The sequence below is a fragment of the Tetrao urogallus genome (genome assembly GCF_951394365.1).
Source record: "Tetrao urogallus genome assembly, chromosome: 3".
NCBI lineage: Eukaryota > Metazoa > Chordata > Aves > Galliformes > Phasianidae > Tetrao > Tetrao urogallus.
Genome location: NC_136815.1, coordinates 16,848,038 through 16,866,435, shown reverse-complemented (window position 1 = coordinate 16,866,435; position 18,398 = coordinate 16,848,038). Strand labels below are relative to the sequence as shown.

At 39.8% G+C, this 18,398-nt stretch overlaps 1 protein-coding gene across 1 annotated transcript in view; it reads right to left on the bottom strand.

The window, feature by feature from the left end:
- The window catches only part of SYBU (syntabulin), a gene marked incomplete at both ends in the record, with an annotated part of 42,039 nt that overhangs the window by 13,983 nt on the left and 9,658 nt on the right, over positions 1 to 18,398 (bottom strand). The window contains one exon of the mRNA XM_079533105.1: positions 15,313 to 15,507. Coding sequence (XP_079389231.1) covers positions 15,313 to 15,507 — 195 coding nt within the window. The remainder of the gene's footprint in view (positions 1 to 15,312; positions 15,508 to 18,398) is intronic.

Here is an 18,398-nt window from a genome sequence, read left to right as displayed (position 1 = left end):
AGTTCTGCAGGCAATACATCTCCAATCATGACTGCTGTTGTGGCGTTTTTTTCCCCAGCAGCACTCACCACTGAGAAGTACTAATTACAGACATGAAGCAGGTGCTTTTGAGCTTATTAATTCTTCAGTGTTTGTGGCCACACTGTACTCTTCTAGTTCCACCAAAGAGTTACAGCCTGATGAGTTCCCAGATTCAGAAAGCTAACAGCTTAGAATTACTTGAAGAATATCAGAAGTGAGAACAGGAAACTTAAAATGAAATGCTTCGATGTGTAAGAAAGATAAGGTTCATAAAAGTAAAAAAAAAAAAAAAAAAAAAAAAGCAGCAATATCTGCAAGAATTTTCACTTCCATTAAATACTTGTTACACAATGGAACCATAAAGTAAGTTTGTTTTTTTTTTAGGTTCCATTAAGGTTGACACATTTCAAAGTCCTCGGGAAAGCAATCTTGCAGCAAGTGGAGACCAGACTGATGAAAGGGCACCAGATTCCCAGCTCCAGCAGGGGATTTTTCAGAACGGCCTTGTTTCTATCTGCCACCTACCCTGGAAATATCTCCTGCCAGTGAATCTGTTCCAGCCATCAAAGCCTCTTAGATCTGCTTTCCAGGTATGCCTAGAAGTGGGTCAGCTGCAAAAGCACTCAACAGCTCAATACCTGGCTCAGGAATACCATGGTTCCCTGTGTCTGGGTTGAGTGTTTCACAGTACACCAAACACACCAGGGTCCCTGTGAAAGTGATCCTAGGAAAGCTCACTTCTGCTGTTCACTTCAGTGGGCAAAGGACTCAACTGGGATCTGTAGGGCCACACTCAGCTTTGAACTTGGTTGTACCTTTCCCCACTCCATCACTAGATGCACACACAGCATCCAGCAGACCTAGATGGAGATGTAATGTCCAGCCCTATTTATGACACCTGTCTTCAATACCCCTTGCTACATCAGCAAATTCAAATGGGTCTTCACCTCCCTGGTTCAATCTCCAGAAGGAGAACCAACTCAATTCATGCATGAATGTGCACCATTTCCATCAAAGCCTTCCGCATGATATCACAGATATGTTACACACCTGGAACAGATGTGAGAAAATTTAATTCTACAACCTAAAGTTTTGGGGAAGGATGGGTAGCCTCTATTCACTCTCCCAGCTATGTTAGTTTTTATTTTTCTTTTAGTTCTGGTAAATTCTTTTTGAATAGGGACCGGATACACATTTCTTCTTTCTCCTAGGCTCTTCTTCAGCTCAGTATAATAACTTGAACGAGAACAAAAACACAATGAAGATATCTGAAACACGACTTCACCAGGATTTGCTTAAACAGGCCAAGTTTAAGCAAACACCACTGCTATCTGCAAAGACTTGTTTACCTGCTTCTGGATGAGTTTCCACCTCTGAGCCCTGTAACCACCAGCTAATCTGATGTCTTTATACCAAAGTGAAACCATGCAAGTGAGATTTGCAGGACTAAAATAAAGACGTTCCCTTAACCCTCCATGCCTACATATAAATACAGATATACAAACATAAGGAATATATAGACATGTTCACTCAACACCACTCAGAAAGTATTAAAAGCAGTCACCAGGATGCAAACAGAAATGTTTAAGGGAGTAATGCAATTACCAAAACACAAAGTTCAGAGAACACTGAAACTACTTACAATTTGATTTCAAACATGGCCAAATGAGGCAAATCAGAATTTCCCATTTTTTGTTTGAAATGATGCTTTAATTTTGAAAATGGTCACATTTCTTTCTTCTTTTAAAGCAAGTTAAAATCATTAAAATATTTCCCAAACATTCTAGACATTTGGATTGAATATCATCTTTGTTCACTCAGAAGCAAAAGTTTTGTTTAATGTTCTGACAGGGCAGCAAACCCCAGAAAGAAACCTCAGAGTTGGAAGGGATTCTTAAAGATCACCTAGTTGAACTCCCTGCAATGAACATTCGGAGAGAAGGACATTATGAGGTATAATGTCAAAACCCTTACTGAAGTCAGGACAGATTACATCAGCGGCTCATCCCTTGTCCACTGATACAGCTACATTATCATAAAAAGCAACAAGGTTGGTCAGGCAGTGTCCTTGCTGAAACCATGCTGATTATCCCATACAGCATCCCTCTCTTCCACAGATCTTAGCACAGTTTCCATGATGATCTGCTCCATGATCTCCCTGGCACAGAGGTGAGGCAGACAGGTCAGTAGTTCCTTCCTTTCTACCCTTCTTAAAAATTGGAGCTATATTGCCTTTTTCCAGTAATTAGGAACTTCACCTGACTGCCATGACTTTTCAAATATCAAGAGTGGCTTGGCAACTACGTCAGCCAATTCCCTCAGGTCTCTGGGATGCATCTCTTTGGGATCCATAGTCTTATGTTCAGGTTCCTCAGGTGGTTGTAAACCTGATCTTCGCTTACAGTAGGAGGAGCATCACTCCTTCCATTCCCACCTTCTGAACCGTCCGCTTGAGGGCTGTGTGTAGAGCAGTTGCTAGTGAAGATTGAGGCAAAAAAGTTACTGAGTACCTTAGCCTTGTCCTTGTTACTAGCCTACAGGGGTACACCCTCCTGGACTTTGCACTTCTGACTTATGTACCTGTAGAAGCCCTTCTTATCCTCCTATGCACCTCTTGTCAAGTCCAGTTCTGACTGGGCCTTGGCCTTACCGACCCCATCCCTCCACAACTGCGCAGCGTCTCAGCACTCCTCCCAGGCTACCCGTCCCTGCTTCTACTGCCTGTGCATTTTCTTCTTGTTCTTTGGTTTGACCAGCAGGTCCTGGTTCAGCCGTGCCAATCTCTTGCTTTCATTTCCTGACTTCCTACACGTGCGGATGGAGAGCTCTTGTGCCCTAAGGAAAGCTTCCTTAATTACTGGCCATCTCTGCTCAGCTCCCTTGTCCTCGGAGACAGATTCCCAAGGAATTTCGTTGATTAACTCCCTGAAGAGTTAGAAGTTCTCTTTCCTAAAATTAAGCTTACTGATTTTACTCTCTGCCTGTCTGATACTCCTCAAGAGCATGAACTCCACTGCCACTACAGCCCAGGCAGCCTCTAGTCCTGATGTCACCAACCAATTTCCTCTGAATTGTGAGCAATAGGTCCAGCACTGCATCTCTCCTGGTGGGACTGTCTATTACATGGCTCTGGAATTTATTTATTTATTTATCTATACATTCCAGGACTCTCCTGGATTGCCTACAGCTTGCCATGGTACTTCTCCAGCAGATGTCAAGGTGGTGGAAGTTCCCCAAAAGGATAAGAGCCAGCAGACATGACATTTCCTATAGTTGAAGGAAGAAAGCTTTATCCACAGGCTCTGCTTGATCAAATGGCCTGTAGTAGAGACAAATCACAAGGCTCCCTTTGTTGCCTCAGTCTCTAACTCTCACCCATAGGCTTTTGATCTGCTCATGGCCATTCTTCAGGGACAGCTCTTCACAATCCATTCCTCCCTTGATGTAAAGGGCAATGCCTCCTCCCTTTCCCCCTCGCCTGTCCCCTCTGAACAGCTTGCAGCCATCAATAGCCACATTCTGGTTGTGGGAATCATCCCACAAGGTTTCAATGATGAAAGTTATTTGCATAGCTCCACTTTGAACATAATAAGATGTCAGACTGAAAAGAAATAGTGGAGGTACAGGAAAATAAAAAGGGAAATAATCCATCAATTTTTGAATAAACATTGCTCAGAAAACAGTTTAAATCCCAGGATTCTCATTATAAAGGCATTAATAACCTGGAGGAATTCCAAAGAAGGTCAACAATAGTGATAATAGGATTATAGGGCACTGTTTATGAAGGCAGATTAAGGAAATGCAATTTGTATATTCAAAGATAAAATGAAATACTGGCAACAGTGTTTATAAAGGGAGGACAAATACAGCTGGAAAACTGTAAAGAAAACAAGGTAGCAGCAACATAGGATTCAGTCTGCGATGTATGTTACTTCACAAATAGTGACTTCAAATAAATATTGTGGGAGCTGTGCGTATCAAAGTTTAGCTGGAATATAGTCAGAATACTTATATTCTAGAATACTTAGAATACCTAACAGGGGAACTAGAAAGCTATTCTAAACATTGACATCAATACTATTGATTGAAATTTAAAAGCAGAGCATGAAAAAAAAAAATCTCCTAAGGGAAGAATTTATAATCACTTCTTTCTTATGCATGGTATTACATTCTGTGGAGGTGAAGCAGGCTGAAAGCCACAATAAACAGCCAGAAGGAGTAGAAAATTTGCTGCAGTAAATATGCTAATTGCAAATTGTGTTCAAGCTTGACCTCAAATATATTTTAAAAGAAATACTTTAGAGTGTGTAGTGTATGTAGCATCAGTATATCTTTTTTTCAGTTCTGGATTAGCAAAAGAGTGAAAAAACCTGCCTGATTAAAGGCTATAGCCATCTTCCACGAATTTCTTATTCTAAGAACTGTTTCCAGTCACAGAAGCATGTCCCAAGACCTGTAACTCTATCAAAAGGCATCTGGAGCTAAAAGATGGATTGGCTGGCACAGGTCTTCATATATCCAGCAGCTCAGACCTTCCACAGACAGACAGAAAATTCAAGAGCCAGCTGTAGGGTACGCTATAGTGAGAATCTCCCTTTGAAGGAGGATGCCCCACTTTACCTAAATCTAGAGTGATACTGGGATAATTAATGGGCCAGAGAAAGAGAAAGGAGTTACGGCTTGCCTGCTGGGAACTCAGCTTCAAATTCCCAATAAAATAGTTACTAAATTATCCAAAGTAGAACAGCTTTCCTGGGAAAAGCCTGTACATCTCTTCACCTTTCCTTGCAGTCTGGTGTTACAGCCCTCTTCTTTTATGTACTCAAGTCCATTCTTCCAAAGACACACAAACAGATCTGAAGTTTCTTCTCCCTTCACTCAACCAAGTAAAGGGTTCTCCAGTCTTTTTTTTCCTTTTGGTAGAGAGAACTTAGCAGGTCAGTCCAGTTGGAGGCCTGTAGCTAGTGGCATTCCCTAGGGACTGGTATGGGGTCCAGTCTTGTTTAACATCTTCATCAATGTCCTGGATGAAGGGATAGAGTGCACCCTCAGCAAGTTTGATGATGATACAGATCTGGGAGAGCTGACACACCAGTACAGATTAGGAGCAGACTTGCTGAAGAGGAGTTCTGCAGAGAAGGATCCAGGTTTCCTGGTGGACAACAGGTTGGCTATCAGTGTGCCTGTGGGGCCAAGAAGGCCAATGGTGTCCTGGGGTCCATAAAAATAGCACAGCCAACAAGTCAAAGGGAGGTGATCCTCCTCCTCTCTTCTGTCCTTTTGGCTACTTTTGGAGTTGTGCCCACTTCTGAACTCCTCAGTTCAAAAAAGACAAGGGAACTTTTAGAGTCTGTTTAGCCTGGAGAAGAACTAGAGGGGATCTCAGCAATATTTAAAGGGGGATGTCAAGAGGATGGGGATCTTTTAAGTTGTGCCCAGAGCCAGGATAAGGGGCAATGGGCACAAAAGGAACACAAGAAGTTCCTTATGTACATGAAGAAAAACTTCTTTACTTTGAAGGCGGCAGGGCACTGGAACTGGCTGCCCAGAAGGTTCTGGAGTCTCTTTCACTGGAGATACTCAAAACCTGCCTGCATGCTTTCCTGTGTGACTTGTTGCAGGGAACTTGCTTTAGCAGGAGGGCTGGACTACATGGATTTCCAGAGGTCCCTTCCAAACTGAGCAATTCTGTAAACTATCTAACTGTAAAAGATTTGTGCCCAGTACCCTTAGTTGCTGCTGGTCTGTGACATCAGCCCACAGTTAGTCTTTCTTGCTATTTCTTCTTCTGATGGGATATTTCTTCTTCTTTAGATACTCCATTTTCACCATTGCATTGGGGCTCTTGGTAGAACCTGAGTATCTTCTGAACAACGAGAAATACACATCTTGAGAGTTCATGACACAACTACTCATCTCTCCTAAGTAACATCTAAATGATGTTTTTAGAAGAGGAAGATCGTAAAATTTGTAATGCAGAACTAAAAAATTGTTTCTTTAGGTCACTTAAATTGGAACATGTAGATTTAGATTGAAAAATATGAAATATTTTGAAGTCAAAACACTTTATCCATCTACTACTTTGCTTATTCTCATTTGAAAGAAATACTATTTGAACATGTTTATCATGCCAACACAAGTACATTTGTTTAAATCAAAACTATAAATCTAATCTACATACAGTTGCAAACTAAAAATGACAGTGATATGATAACAGTTGTCCTTTTTGCTCAAAAGAGTATACTTTGATTATATTCCAGTATTATCTATCAGATGTTATAGGGCACTTTTTTCACTTCAGTGTAATTTAGTTAGCCCACATCCTAAAAATGCTTCATTTCTGCTGACAAATGAAATTCACAGTGCAAAATGAGATACAGAATCTTCCTGAATAACGCTAGAGACCCGAGGCAGTGGTCGTCAGAAATAGGACAGAGAGTGCCTAAGCTCTGCAGAGATGATCAGAAGAGCGGATGCATCTAATTGGTCTTAGCGACCTACACTGAATAGCCATGAGCTTCCAAGTGTGATCTCGGTCACTAAATTCTTCTGCAGCCAAATGCCTATGACTGTCTTTCCCTACTGTTAGAAAAAAGAAAAAAAAAAAGAAAAAAGAAAAAAAAAAAAAAGAGAGAGAGAGGAAAGATTGTACTTGGTTCCAATAAGAGCTAATGGCAGAGTTGTCAGAGATCTCAATTAGAACAGAGGAGACGTGGGTGGGATTAATCTGACGAAAATACCTCTAACGTATTCACCTTTGTCTGAGCCAACCTAGGTCCCATTTTTAGTCAGTGAAGAGTTAGTACAATCATTGATTTTAAAGCACTATTTATCTTATCCTAAAATAAGTACTTATGTTTGGTCACAAAGACAGCATACTAGATTCACTGATCTTATAGATTATTTCTTTTTTATCATTAAAGAGGACCTTAATCAACCTGGGCATACAAAGATGATGACAACTATGTTACAGATACAGAACTGAGGTGAGACAAATTACAGTCCATCATTCTAACCACTGTGGCTCAAGATCATGAATTCATCCCCCTCACCTCACCCAACCACTTCTATAACCACCAGAAAAAGAGCAAATGACAGATTCAGCTCTTAAAGCTGTTCCATTTCCTATATTCAACTGGCCCAGGCACTAGATCAGAGATTCAGTCCTCATCTACAGCCCAGAGCTTCTAAAAGTAACCAAAGGAGATGCATGAACTGAAATCTCCCCTTTTCTGAATCACAGATGTTCAGAGATTTATGCAAGACAGAGGAGCTCCAACAGGATCTGTCACCCCCATGGGATGACCTGCTGGTTCAACTGAAAGACCATTCCAAAAATGTAGTGGTGAGAGTTTTGAAACAAGCAAGGACAGGCGATGAAGACCCTACTGCACCCACAGCTACCACACACAAAATCTTGGCAGGCAGTCACCTCTCCTTGCTTCGCTCTAGGATATGAGACATCAGGGTAGTGCAGGCTTGAACCAGAACATGGCATTTGGCTTTTGAAAGCAGAGATGTGTATTTTAATCTTCCTGTGAAGTCTGCTTAGGTCCTGTTGTATCCATGGAGACGGAGTCTTTAATAACTCCCTGTGCTAGCAGGTCAAGTAAGCAAATCTACACAGCTCCATAGCAACAGACGAGAAATTAAAGTGGATCCCATCAGTAAAATATGCAGAAGGGCTCTGTGCATACAGAATGATTATCTGGAAATGCTTTTATTTTAAAAATCAGCAGTAGCTACCTTGTGTAAGCTCAACATGAGATGCTAGAAGTCTAAAGGAAAGCAGAAGTAAATGAGAAAAAGGAATATGGCCAGAGTCTACCACAACTGCTTCTGTTAGATTCTGTTACAAAAGATTTTAAAAACTTTATTGTCCCAAATAACACTATGAAATATATATAGAAAAAACTGAGAAGGGTGAAATTAAAGTTCTATAGCAAATAAATGTTGTGCACCATCAGATCTGAATGTGAGGATGGTTACACTGTCTACTCTCACACACGAACAAAAGCAATGCAATCAAAGCACACACACAGTTCTGAGAAAGATGACGTAAGCTTCCTCCACTTTATTGCCAAGGTGATGTTTTACAAAGTAGATAAAAAGCCCTCCAGAAGCACAAGTAATTGACCACTGTGTATCATTTCTTTGCTAAATACTGAGCCACTTAAAAATCTAATGCTCAAGTTAAAGTCATCCTCATCAGGTTTAATTTACTCAGGGAAACCAAGCTTTTGCTCTTCTTCTCGCTTCTGCACACTTTAGAGAATTTATGTTTTATACTTATAAGCACAGCCAAATCAAGTGATTGTTATTAAATCAAACACTTTATGAAGGAAGAAGAAGAAACTAGTATATGGACAACTTATGGCCGTAGGCAAGATGCTCCATCAATTTATTATCAGAGACAGAGAAATTATAGTGAGGCCACTCTCAACATGGAAGTGAAAGCACAGCTCAGAACAACGAATCTCTTTGCATGACACAGGATCTATTCCAGTTAGTACTATCAATCTGTTTTTGTACTCTGTACCTTTGTTCCTGAACAACAGGGACAACAGTTCTATTATTTTCCCACTGCTCACAGAAGTTCAGTACTGAAAATGAACAAAACCCATGCATATACAAAAATAAGATGTTGTTGGACAAATGCATCAGTAAAACATGCTTTTCTAGTATTTTTTTATTCTTCCCAAGATGAAACATAGGAAAAGTCCTATCATTATACCCTTCTGCAATCAGAAAGGTGGAGTTCTTTAGGATGAAGCTTATTTCCAGAACTGCCTCTAAGAAAAACCTCTCGGTGAACTCATACACCAACTAATCTGTTTTAAAGATGAAGCACATACAATGTATTGGATTATTACTATTATTCCTATCTTATTACACTGAAATGAGCAAGAGGGCTGACAAAAGATCTGTAAAATTGTTCAGCCAGATCTCAGCAATATAATCTAAATCAGACCTTTTCTGTTCTGTTTTTAAAACAACAGAAGTGACTCTGCTTTTAGAATACATACAGATATGGAAGTAGAGTACCAATATGGATAAACTTAATGTTAGTATACAACCTCTCACTAGCCTATGCTTGCACAGAATGACCTCAAGAGTAAGTTCCTGGACACTTAGTGTGCTGTGAATCTAATGCTCACACACCAAAGATCACAAAAAGATCAGCAGGAAGAGCATGATGCTTTAGCAGTTAGACCTGCACTTCCTGTTTCATCTGTTTAAGTTATTTAGATCTAACCGTTATGCTTCCCAATGCTACAAGTCCTATTATCCCTACTCTCCTTTATGTTAACTGTGATCAGCTCTAATGTCAAAAAGAAGCATCTGCACCTACTCAGCACTCACGACAAACTTAGGGCCAATAGAGCCTTCTCCACCTGCCCTTCTAAAAATCCTAACAGTTCTATCACCCTCTGAGATTGATCCATTCAGATTGAGACATCCTGCTCAAAGGCTCATTTCTTTATGACCTGACAAATCTATTAGGAAGAAGCAGAAAAGATCATAATGGAAATACATGCTGAATGCAATGTTACTTCTAATGGCTCAAAGTTAAATAACATTTTGAATTGAATAATGATCACTAGAATTACTTTATGTATCTTTTATGTCTATGACCTCACTGTAAGCAAAATGGCAGTACACAGAAATTAAATATAGGACAGAAAAAGCACAAGCTGTGCCTTGCAACTACTTAGCAACAGATCTGTGTGATGAACTGTTTAAAGGAGAGAAAAAAAAAAGAAAAAAAAAAAGAAAAAAAAAAAAAAAGTCCCTGGATAACGCAGACTCACAGAATCACTGGGATTTGAAGAGACCTCTGGAGATCCAGCTCTCAAGATCTGCCTCGTGAGCCCCACTCATGTTTAGCTGGAACAGGCTGCCCAGAACTGTGTCCTGCTGAGTTTTGAACATCTTCATGGATAGTCACTACGCAGTATCTTGGGGCAACCTGTACTGCATTTGAGCAGCGTCACAGGAAAAAAAGTGTTTCCTTGTGTTCAGATTGAATTCCACATTTTTTAATTTGTGCTCAATGTCCACTGTTCTACAAAGGTAGGTGTTCTGAGTGGTAGCAGCCTCTGCGTCTCTCCCATTAATTTAAACAGAACAAAGTTTCAATACTTACCTAATTCTAACCCAAAGTGCTACCAGTTTAGCCAGAGCCAGCAATAGATGGACAAATATTTTACCAACAGTGAAAGAGAATAATTTTTTGTAGCTTTTTGCTACCTGGTGTGGTTTTACTGAAACGAGCTGTGAGTGATGAACAGCCAGCCTTTACAAAGCTTGGGCACTGACCCTAACTGCTGCTCACCCAGGACCTGTTTCATGCAGTTATGCATACATCACAGAACGGCTTGGGTTGGAAGGGACCTATAAAGGTGAAAAAGGGACAAGGGTGGGAACATCTCCATGTTTTATAAGTCCTAATAATTTAAACTTCAGTAACTCAATCGGTTCTCAGAGACAACTCCAACCACAGCTCATTCAGTAAGCTGGACCAAAGCTGCCCATGGCATCAGAGGTAAGAAGGCAATGATCAGACTTTTGTCAAAAAAGCTGAACACATTCTTAAGTTATGATGCTCATGGACATTGAAATTCAAGTACAGCTTTGTGTTATTATAAACATACAAGACTTGAAAAAGTTATTGACAATCCTTGCTCAAGATTCCTTTCCTTACCCATACATTTCTGTTAGTTTATCATGACTTTCCAACTTACAGGACCAGATTTTGAATCCTTGCACTAAGTATTTTTACAGAAGGCAAAAAAATGAGATGAGAAAGACTGTCATCTTGATCTAGACATGAGGTGCAGGAATTCAGGATGGAACCTCCAAAGAAGCAGCAGCACAGGAGGGTGAATACTTAGAAATGTCCATGCTCCTGTTTATTTACTTATAGAAGCTGCAGGATACAGCACAATATCATGACACAGAATTAGGACTAGTGTTAATTAGACTTACTGAGTCTTACTGCAGAGCTGTTTCCTGTAGTGCATTTTCTGTTGCTTTTATTATTGCAAAAACAAATCACACCCCCAAAGAGGGAATAAGTTCTGAAATTTTGAAATTAAAAGGCTTCTAACACAATCCTGGAAAGGACTGTAAGTATCTTCCCTAATGTAACTTTCTTCTCCATTCCTTCCTGGGAAACAGCTACAGATTTTAAGCTAAATTTACCTATAATACTGCTGCGGTTTACATTTAATGCACAGTAAAAACATTATCAACTATTATCAACAGATGCATAACATTTGTATGCTTATAAATCTTCCAAAGGTTAGCAAGATGTAGCGATAATGTATTCCAGGATTAAGTATGGTTCATTATGCAAACAACATAAATTATGAAGGACATCCAAATCCTGTTTGATAATACTTCAAGAACAGAGTATGACTGAGATTCTTAGGCTGTTAGAGAAAAGAAACTGATGTCATATTTCATAATTTGAAGTGTAGAAAAGAGAGATTAAGTGATACTGCTAGCATAAAAGAAAAGCACTGGAGTTTGGGAACAGCCTAAAAAAGTCCCAAGGGTTCATTCGCAGTGCTATCCCACTCTGACATTTCCTGAATTATCTAAATATTTGTGTGAGTGTTACTTCTGAAATTCAGCATGTTCCAAGAAGACAACCCTGGAAAACAATAAATTTTCTGCAAAACAATATGCATTTTGAAGGTGTACACTGAAGTGCTCACACAAAAAATGTAGCACAGGACACAGTCCATAAAAGTTATAGGTAGACTGGATTTTTGAATCTTACATCTGGCTCCTGCTGTGTAGTCATTACTGCTACGCAGTCATTATCACAAGGCATTCCAGATAAATAACTGCACAGAGATTATTTTCATAAATCAGAAAGGACTCATGGTAGAGATAAAGATATTATGCACAACTCTTTTTGCACTGAAATCCAAGGGATCCAGCTGTATATAGAACTGTATGTACAACAAGGATACACTGCTGCTACTCTCCTCCCACATCCATTTCCTTTCTACTATTCCCCTGTTGCTCCCTGCAAGTTTTGCTATAAGACAATGCCTTCTCTTTGTACAAGGGCCATATCTTCCCAAGTCACCAGAAATTCATGCACAAAAATGCCACAGGGAATGGACTGGATCCATTTGAAATCAAGAGACAGCAATGGGAACCATTTCCTGCCTGAAGAGTTTTGATGGATCCCAGGAGCAACAATCTGGAGCTCTAGAGACCAGTTTCCAAACTTACAGGTTAATGAGCACAGAAGCACTGATGCCTACTCTACCTGTATGAACAAACCACATTAAGAGAAAGCTACAAAGACAACAAGTTAAAGCCACAAATGAATGGATGAGGATCATTGTACGTCTGTCTTACCCCAAAATAACATTAAAAGCAGTCAAATAAGCAGTACACTAATGAAACAAGTTGATTTTGAATCCTTTTTATTTTTTCACCCTAAGTGAATTAAAACTCTATTCAGGTTGCTTTTGCCCTTTTAGCCTTTCAACTGACATTTGCACAACCTTACTGATGTTTCTACTATTACAAAAATTTAACTGAAACTGCTCAGGTAACTCAAAAAATGTAGTGAGAGTAGAGGTACAGACAAATATGAATGTGTGTGCAGAGAAAAGCAATAAAGCAGGAGAAAGCAGAAGAAAATGTGACTTATAAGGAGTGACTGAGGGAATTGTCGTTGGTCTGTAAAAAAGAAGGCTGAGGGGAGAGATCTCCTTGATCTCTACAGGTGCCTGAAAGAAGTCTAGCAAGGAGAGTGCTGGTCTCTTTTCTCAGGTGACAAGTAATAAGATGCAAGCAAATGGTCTCAAGCTGCCCAGGGTGGGTTTAGATTGGACATTTGGCAGAATTTATTTGTGGAGAGAGTGGTCAAGCATTGAAACACGCTGCCTAGGCAAGTGATGTACTCCCCATCCCAGGAGGTATCTAAGTGACATGTGAAGCAGCACTAAGGGATACAGTTTAGTGATAGTGCTTAGCAGGTCACACCGATTGTTGGACTTCACGATCTTGGTCTTCTCCAACCTAGATGATTCTATGTTTCTATGATAAGCCTAATATTGGAAAGGAACTGTCTGAAAAGTAAATATTGTTAAATACCTAGACTAAATCAGTTGAAAGATCTGAAATCACAGAACCACAAAATCATTAACGTTGGAAAGACCTCTAAGATCATCTAGTTCAACCACCAACCCATGCCTGTGATCACTGTAGTTCATATCACTCATATTCACAAACACCTATTGTTTTCTTGAAAACCTCCAGAACGTTGACTCCACCACCACCCAGGGCAGCCTGTTCCAATGCCTCACCACTCACTACATAGAAGAGACATTTCCTAAAATCCAACCAGAGCCTCCACTGATGCAACTTAAGGCCATCATCTCTTGTCCTATTGCTAGCCACCTAGGAGAAGAGGCTGATCCCCACCTCACTACAACTTCCCTTCTGGGAGTTGTAGAGAGCAATACAGTCTCCCCTGAGCTTCCTCACCTCCAGACTAAACAATCCCAGTTCCTTCAGCCACTCTTCACAAGACTCGTGCTCCAGTCCCCTCATCAGCACTGTTGCCCTTCTCTGGAAATGCTCCAATGCCTCGATGTCTTTCTTGTAGTAAGGAGCCTAAAACTGAGCACAGCACTTGAGGTGCAGCCCCACAAATGCCAAGTATAGAGGGATGCTCACTTCCCTGCTCCTGTTGGCTACACTATTTCTGATATAAGCCAGCATTCTCAGACACCTGGGCACACTGCAGGCTCATGTTCAGCTGACTGTCCACTAACTCCCCCAGATCCTTTTCCTCTGTCCATCAAGCAAAATGAAGGCTACTACTGACAACTAATGGAAAAGTGTATTAAATTACCATTGCCAATTAACAATTGAAAACAGTGAAGTCATTTACTGAAACACATGCATAATTTGTCCATGTGCAGAGGACTCTTCATAGAATAAACTTCAAAACTTCTTTATATGCATTTTCTTAAGCTATGTCTTCAAGCATATACAAAATGGTTTTGAGAGCCATGTTTGCAGATTTGACTGATGTTTACAATATTCTCCACATTCTACCTGCATCAAATTCCTTGATTTTAACGAAATAAGAAACAAATCTTTAATATATATAATAATAAATAAATACATTTATTACAAATAAATAATAAATAATAAACACACATATATATATATATATATATGCAAACTAATGAGAGACTGAGAACACACAAGTAATACAGGAGCTATGAAATGATTTGAAGAACTCTGCAAGGAAAGCGGTAAGTCAGACTTAATCAGACCTTTCAAGCCAGTGAAGAGTTTTTGTAACTGATTCTCTGCTATTTCTGACCTCAGAAATATAGCTCTGGAAAATCTGAGATGACTCCTCATGAAAATGTCTAAAATGCTTCTAGAAGTAAAGTAACTCTGGGAACAATACAGCCATGAAGTATCTGAGCTCATAAACCATGTCAGTTCTGCAGCTGGCTCTGCACAGAGTCAAAACACCCTGTCTCCCAGATTAATTAAATAACTGTGAAAATATCCTGGCCATTTGTAATCAAGAGCTAAAGGCAGAAATATCCTGACAATCTGCAATCAAGAGCTGTCTGTATGTGATTCACAGATACATTTTATATCTACTCATTAAAATTACAGCAGCCCATGACACACCAGGACATTTAGTCTTGGATGCGTGACAAGCAGGTGCTGATTTAATTGGTGGTCCAAGGTGGCCCATTAGCTTGAGGCAATGGGAGACAAGCTCTTCATTCAGACAATGCACCATGGAGCCACATCTGCATAACTCGTGTACGCACTCTACCCATTATCCTGTCTTGATTTGACATGCTGTATCCCAAGAGCTACTGCAGCCTGATGGCATAAACTTTGGGCAGGGTCTAACCATCAATCTAACATTAGAGGACTACAATTTGTTGTTTTGATAGCAAGATTAATTTATCTTTGGCCAGTGAACTATGTGTACAATTACCATGAAATAGGATAAAATACATTTCAGTTGTTATTTGACATCACCACCCAACCTCATAAAAGAAAGTGAAGACATCAATTAATTACATTTCCAAGCTAATATTTGCAGTGTTTTCAAACCTTGCAGGTGGTTCCATAGAAAGAACCTAATTATCTTTTTTATTTACTATCAACATTAGCTGTATCACAGGCAGCACAATACAAAGCATCTGGACACCTGTAGATGTAATTGTCAATTAGAGAGTGTAATTACTTAAACGAAAGGAACTATGTTATACTCACCAGGCTTTACAAGGCTTGTCTTTGTATCCTTCTTATATCGAGCCAGCTGTGAGTTTCCTTCATTCATTGTTCCTGCACTGAATTTCTTCCTGGAGAAGTCTCCATCACTACCGGTGCAAAAACTGATTGGGCTGTGTCCAGCATCAGGAGTCTTAACTGGAGATACTGACTGGCTACTAGGACAGCCAGTGTCATCTGAAGAGAAAAGGGAAAACATCAAACTTTCTAACATATATATATATGTGATATATATATATATATATATGTCTTACAGGACACATCTCAATTTGGCTCTGAAACCTGGCAAGTACCTACTATTTTCTCCCATTTGTGATTAAGTTTCCAGCACCTTATGGTGGACTGAAATGAGTGCTTGTTTCGTATGTCTAACAAAGGTAAAATTGGGGGCTACACAATAACAATTCGTACTGAAGAAAAGCTCTTTTGAATTAGCGATGTTAGAGGATGCTATGGCATTAACAAATGTGCACAAGGCACGAGATTGGATCATGTCACTTTATCTGTAGTGGATAGAAATGAGCAAGGCATACATGTCTCATGTGCCCATGTGAACAAGAGAACTATCTACCGACAGAACTATCTAGATTTAAACATAGCCTACAAACACAAAGTCAAGATTTTCATTTATCTGCAATTTATAAAGGTTTCCCAGGATTATTTTTTCTTTTAAAGTGACTGATTGCAGAGCTTTTCCATTTTTAACAAGTGGATGTGTGTTACCTCTTTCTGAAAAAGGGCACATTACATACACATTACATATGGACTGCTTTTGTTAAAGCAGAATTCTACTGAGGGAACACTTGTACTGCAAACACCGGTAACCACTGCTTGGAATAGAGCAGCATTTCTGATCTCCAAGAATATAAACACTCCAGCTCTTAACAATTACATGCAAAGTAGAAAGTCAGAGTTGAGACAAAACCCACATACCACTCCTCTCACCTCCTTCATTTAAACCCCTCTTGAATAATCATTTCTCTTGTAAAAGTCACAGTGGCTTTATAGAAAGGCAACAAAACCAAACACACTACCCTGACTCTGGGAACCCTTCAATATTCTCTCCAGGAGAAATGTAATTGTTCGTTCTTTCCCCGGACAGAATGAAAGCTGCCATCTTACTTATGCAATTGCACTCTGTTCCCAGTGCATTACCTTTACCTAATATGAAACTCAAGTACCTGCAGCTGAACCAAGTAACCTGCATGACCATATTGTACCCACCACTTCCATCCTGTTCATAACAGAGGCCAAGCCCGATTCTGCATGGGCAGACTGTTCAGTCAGTACACAACTGTATGTTTATGAGAAGGACACCCTAAACTGGCTAATCTTCCCATGGCTCCATCCCTAGCAAAGAGAAGCCTTGCAATTGTTAACCATTACTCCCTCAGTACAGCGTAATACCTGCATCCTTCCATGTGCAAAAGCTTTCCCTGTGTATGGTTACTCTACCATTCTTTTCCTTTTATCCTTTCCAATCATATCAACATCACAATATAACGACACAGAGAAGAGAGGAGGCAGCTTTCTGCCAGATCAGTGCCTATTTCCTTTTCTCAAGGGTTCAGAGTCTCTTCTTCAGGCTGAACGAATCTTACTGACAGCGGTGTGAATCAGCATGGCTGAGAAAGCTCTGGAAGTGTATATAAGCAATCTTCTCTTTAGAAGCTCACCAACATTTATAATCAAATACCCTTATGTAGAAGTGTATATTCCTGCAGTTTAATTTTTTTCACAACCTTTGCACTTTCTTTATGTAGCATCATTTTCAGAACTCTGTGTTTAAAAAAAAAAAAAAAAAAAAAAAAAGATTAAAGAAGACAACTGAAAAATAAACTAGTTACTCCATATCTCCATCAACAAAATCCAACGTAATTCTGCAAACCTTACTGAAGTGTTTTACATGGGAGACTTCATGAGCTATGGGGATTCCATCTGGAGAACCTCAAGAACCGATGGAACCTTGTAATAATGAAATAGCTAAGCTGCAGCATTAAGAATTAGGGCATTAAAAAACAAACAAGTAAACACATTTCTGAGATAGGAAAACAGTAGCTAAAGAAAGCATGCGAGAATAAGCATTTTAATTTCAAGCCCTCCTACCACTGCCTCTTGTAACACATCACATTGTACGATCAGATTACCCCACATAATCTACATAACCTTAACCTTAATTTATGCTTAAGGACTACAGTGCTTGCTCCAACAGGGCATTTATTAAATGAACAAATGAGCCTGGCATAAGGAACAATAGATCTCTGTGCACACCACTCATGACCTTTAAACCCACTGATAACCAGGTGAGCACTCCAACGCCAGCTGATGTAAATGAATTATTTTATTGAACTTCCATTCTTCTGGCAGTTTGTTTTTACCGCATGAATAACTTTTATCCTTCTATAAGATACCAGCTAGAAGAATGAATACAAAATCATAAATTTTCCAAAATTTTCAATACTGTGACAGACTTCTGTGTCAGCTTTTTATGATGCCTTTTAAGGAATCAAAATGTTTGCTATCACAAAAAGAACAGCTGCAAGTGAGACATAGGAGCTCATCATCGTGGGCAAGTGAGGTTGTGCTGTGCACCAATCTGCACCTCGCTGCTCTGCTACAAGGAGAATCCTGGAGAACCCCAAGGTGCCATCCACATGCCCAGTGCAAGGCAGATTCCCTGCACTTACCTTCATTTCTTCTTGCTAGAGAAGCCTTCAGCAATACAAATGAGGCAGTGTGGGACTGAGATCTTCCCCATATCTGTCCAAAACTCTGCTGCAGCTCTGACAGAGAAGGTGAAAAATGCCAGACTGTCCAGTATTTGGCCAAGGTAAGGAATCTGTTTTCAAAGCTGGCTATGGGGAAGTAGGAGCGAGTGAGCCAGAATGGAATTTACCTTCTGCTGAAGACACAGTGAGAATACAGTTTTCAGCAAGGTCTATGGAGCATCTTATAACTTCTTAAGTTTTACCCAAAAAGGATTTCAGGTATAACTTTAAGGAAAACACTTGATTTATCTTTGCAGGCAAGAGTACCAGGATAGCAGAGAGAAAGCTGGCAAAAACTGC